This window comes from Triticum dicoccoides, chromosome 2B, assembly GCF_002162155.2.
Source record: "Triticum dicoccoides isolate Atlit2015 ecotype Zavitan chromosome 2B, WEW_v2.0, whole genome shotgun sequence".
NCBI classification, from domain to species: Eukaryota; Viridiplantae; Streptophyta; class Magnoliopsida; order Poales; family Poaceae; genus Triticum; species Triticum dicoccoides.
In genome coordinates this window covers 796,581,100-796,585,057 of record NC_041383.1, presented here as the reverse complement: position 1 = coordinate 796,585,057, position 3,958 = coordinate 796,581,100, and the positions used below count along the sequence as shown (strand labels likewise).

Genomic DNA, 3,958 nt, shown 5'->3' with positions numbered 1-3,958 from the left:
CTTTTAGAATATACAAGAACGTTTTGTAAATACATGCCAAGCAAATAATATTGTGTATTCTATGATGAACATTTTTCAAATGCATGATAATTTTTTAATATAAAAATGAACATTTTTATATAAACTATCAATATTTTTTAACCCGTTAAACATTTTTTTACTAGATGATACATGACGATTCTTTTTGAATATATTTGATGAAACTTCTTAACAACAAGACATGGAGAACATTTTTTAATATGATCTTTTTAATACATGGTGGTTTTTTAAAATACATGATGGACATGTTTTATTACAAGATGAGTATTTTCATAATAAACAATGAATATTTTGAAAATAAATAGTGGACGTTTTTTAATGCATGATATACATTTTTTATACAAGATGGGCATTTTTAAAATTCTATGAACATTTTTAAATACACAATAAACATTTTTTTGCATGCAATGATCGTTTTTAATTAAGGATGGACATTCTTAAAGTGCCTAGTGATTTTTTTCTAAAACACACGGTGAACCCTTGTTGGTACCGGCGTACAGTATTTTATTTTATGAACTAGAGAGCAACTAACTAAAGGTTATCCCTTGAAGGGCTCCTTTGGTGAGTCGACGACCGCTGCTCCGGCAGGGGGAAAAAGATCAGAGCAAAACCACCTGAAATATAGACCAAAACCACCTTGGAGGGGGGGGGGGCGCATTTTCCTGGCTTTGCACATTTGAGGGGCTTAACAAAACTGTTTTGGAGTTTCGTGTGTGTGTGGGGGGGATGCGTATTTCATGCCAAAGGTCAGATTTCAGCGAGAAATCTATACTTTTCTCTTTATTCATTAACTTATAAAAGGGCCGCTTTCTATAGGCGTGACGGCCCATACGGCCAGGTCTTTCCAATCACACGGCCCGCGGCGACCGCTAACAACCGAAGCAGGGGAGCACACAGCGCCAGCCATTAGATGGTGTATGGACGGCGGATCGCATGGGAGGCACGCCACGCACGGGCACTGGTTGTGCGGCTCCGTTCCCCTCTCCCTCTACCTCGGGCTCGCCGGAGATGGGGGACGCCGGCGCTTCCACCTTCGATCCGCTCCTCCGGCGCGGCGCAAACACTTCCGGTGAGTCCATAATCCCTATCCTCTCTTCTCCACGCGCTCAATTTTTCTGGCCAGGGGCGCCTGGTGCCGGCGGGGGAAGCGACTGGCAAAATCGACGGCGTGCTTGGGACGAACCGGTGGAGCGGCGGGGTTGTGGGAACTCGGCTGCCAACAGATTGGTCGGGGTGGTGTTCTAGCCTTGTTTTTCTGGAATTCCGAGGGGCTCGATTTTTGCTGCTCGGTGAGAGACGAGGAGGTGTGGTTCAGGGTTCTGGGGATAAGTAGGTGTGGCTTTGCCGACCGGCGGCGGCCCCGCCCCGCCGTGCCGTACCATCTATTTTATCCGGCTTGAATCGAGGTGGGGGTAGAGGGGGAGCGACATGGAGTTCGTCGGCAAGGTGGGCAGCGAGGCTGGGTGTCGGCAAGGTGGGGAGATGACTTTGCTGCAGCTTGACAAGGACCTGTGAAAATGCTGATATCTCGAATCCCCATCTTATTAAAATGGGGCAGAATACTATATGCAACTGTGAACTTATTCTTTTTAGTTTCACTTGTTCTTGTGCATCGGTGGGAAACCATCCACATTTGTCTCTCCTAACCTCTGTTTTCATGTGGCAGGACCCTGCGATGGAAAGGAGGATGCAATGTCGGGACAAATGCTTAAGCGAGGGGTAAAGGCGATGCCCACAGAAGACCACATAAGGTTCCGCTCTGCCCATATATCATTTTCGGTTTCGCGTACGGTTGCCAAAATAGCATAGAGCAGTGCCATATTATCAAAAGACTAACCGTGTGATGCTACGGAGTAACAAAAAACACTGGTCAAACCATTAATCTATTTCAGAAACGTGTGTTAAAGATAACATCTTCCCATTCATATAACTACAGAGTATATTGGTTATCTCCTCTTCTGTTCTCATTGCCAGACGTCATGTCTCCTTAACCATAACATCATATTTAACATCACTATCTTCTGAACTCAAAGTTGTTGGACATCACTATCTCCTTAACCATAACATAATTTTATTTCTGCCAAAGGTCAGGGAATATTTTGACAAAATAATTCAAACAAACATATGAGTTTTCTTGCAAAAATATCATGAACACTGAAGCAAGTAGCCAAGTTTCTTTTTTGAAAGTTCCCCGCACAACTTTAGTTCTGTAGACAAGAAGCAATTTTAGATACTAACCCTGTTTACACAGATTGAATTATGTATGAACACCAAACTGTACCTCCATGTCAACCATCACATCAGATCAGGTCGTTGGTGACGCTCCAGTTGCAGACGGCTAGGAGTCCTCGGGTTGAACGCATACTTGAAGGGAGGATGGCACGTTGGTGGCGAAGGCGAAGGGGAAGAAGTAGATGGTAGCGCTGCCGCCAAAGGACAACAGCGCATAGCCGACTTACAAGTGGAGGTTGGCGTCGGAGGAGACGGGGGATGGGGCGGAGGAGATAGTGAGGAGGGAAAGATTTGGTGGTGGGCGATGGGAGGTTGGGCTGCTGCGGCAGATGAGGAGGCAGGAGAAGGCATCGGGGACGGATGGAGCCTGCGGCGTAGCGGTTGCGGAGGTCTCGTCAGAGGTGACGGGGTAGGGGCCAGAAGACACCGGGGAGGAGGGAGAGGTGGAGGTGCTGGGCAGGTGGGGATAGGAGAGGCGTTGGGGGTGGATGGTGCCGGCAGCGGAGCTGCAGCGGCCACCGCCGAGATCTGTTCCATGGTTGGTTTGACGAGGTGGGGTGGATGGGGCTGAACGGAGAGACAAGGGTTCTTTTGCAAATATGAAGCGGAGTGTCGAGCGCTTTTTTGCAAAGTTGCCACAGCTTGTCTCGTGTCCATTAGATGCAGATCTAGCGATCAGAAGTGATGGATGGCAGACACACCATCATCACCAACTGTGTTTTTTTATACGAAGTAGAGAATAGTTGCCATATCAACACAGACTAGTTGCCATATCTAACTCAGAGTAGTTTCCATATCACAGTGCAGTTACTGTATGACCACAGTGTAGTTTGCCATTTTTATTGCAGTAGGTTGCTTTATTATCAGATTAAGTGTTCATATCGTCATAAAGTAGTTTCCATATCATCCTAGAGTAGTCTGCCGGATTATCAAAGTGCAGTTTGTCGCATTAGTACAGTGTATGTACTTGACATTTTATTGGAATAGTTTGCATATTCTTATAGAGTAAGTTGCCATATTACCATAGAGCATTATAGTGTAGTTTGCTTCTTATTCTGGTTACTTACCTGTTTGTTGTTTGTCATTCCTTTTAGAGGGAATCCAAAGAAGCAGCTAAATTTAACCGAAGTGTTGGCTGAGGCAGCGAAGTGTGCACAAGCTCTCAAGACCGATGAAATGATTACTGACACTAGAGTTAAGGAAGCTTTTGCAGAGCTGATCAATAAAGTGTACCCGCGTCTACCTGAGAGCCTACAAGATCAACTAACTGCTGATTTCAAACTCAATATCCTCCGTCGGGTGTCGTGGTTCTAAGTCTGACAGTAGAAAGGGGAGTAGGTATGGAGAGGCAAGATCCTAGCTATGGAGTAATTGTATACGCAAGAGTTTTACGAGTTCAGGCCCTTCTCGGAGGAAGTAACAGCCCTTCGTCTCGAAGCCCGGAGGCGGTCGACTGGATTATGTGCGTATGAGTTACAGGGGTGCGAACCCTTTACACTGAGGAGGGGGGTGGCTTATATAGAGTTCGCCAGCCCTCTCCAGCCCTCAGTTATGCAGGGTTTAAAGTACATTAAGACAAGGGGTTACTGGTAACGCCCACATAAAGTGCTATCATGACCATAAAGACTACTTAATGACAGACCGTTTGCGTGCGGAGTGACTCTAGGTCTCCTGACGGTCGAGTGGT

At 46.0% G+C, this 3,958-nt stretch overlaps 1 protein-coding gene across 1 annotated transcript; it reads left to right on the top strand.

Annotated features, from left to right (window-relative positions):
- The first annotated feature begins 986 nt into the window (after positions 1-986).
- Positions 987-3,667, top strand: LOC119368842. The gene is made up of 3 exons (XM_037633979.1): positions 987-1,108; positions 1,706-1,790; positions 3,366-3,667. Exons 1-3 carry the CDS (start codon positions 1,048-1,050, stop codon positions 3,583-3,585), a joined length of 366 nt encoding a protein of 121 aa, XP_037489876.1. The 5' UTR covers positions 987-1,047; the 3' UTR covers positions 3,586-3,667.
- Positions 3,668-3,958: the final 291 nt, after the last annotated feature.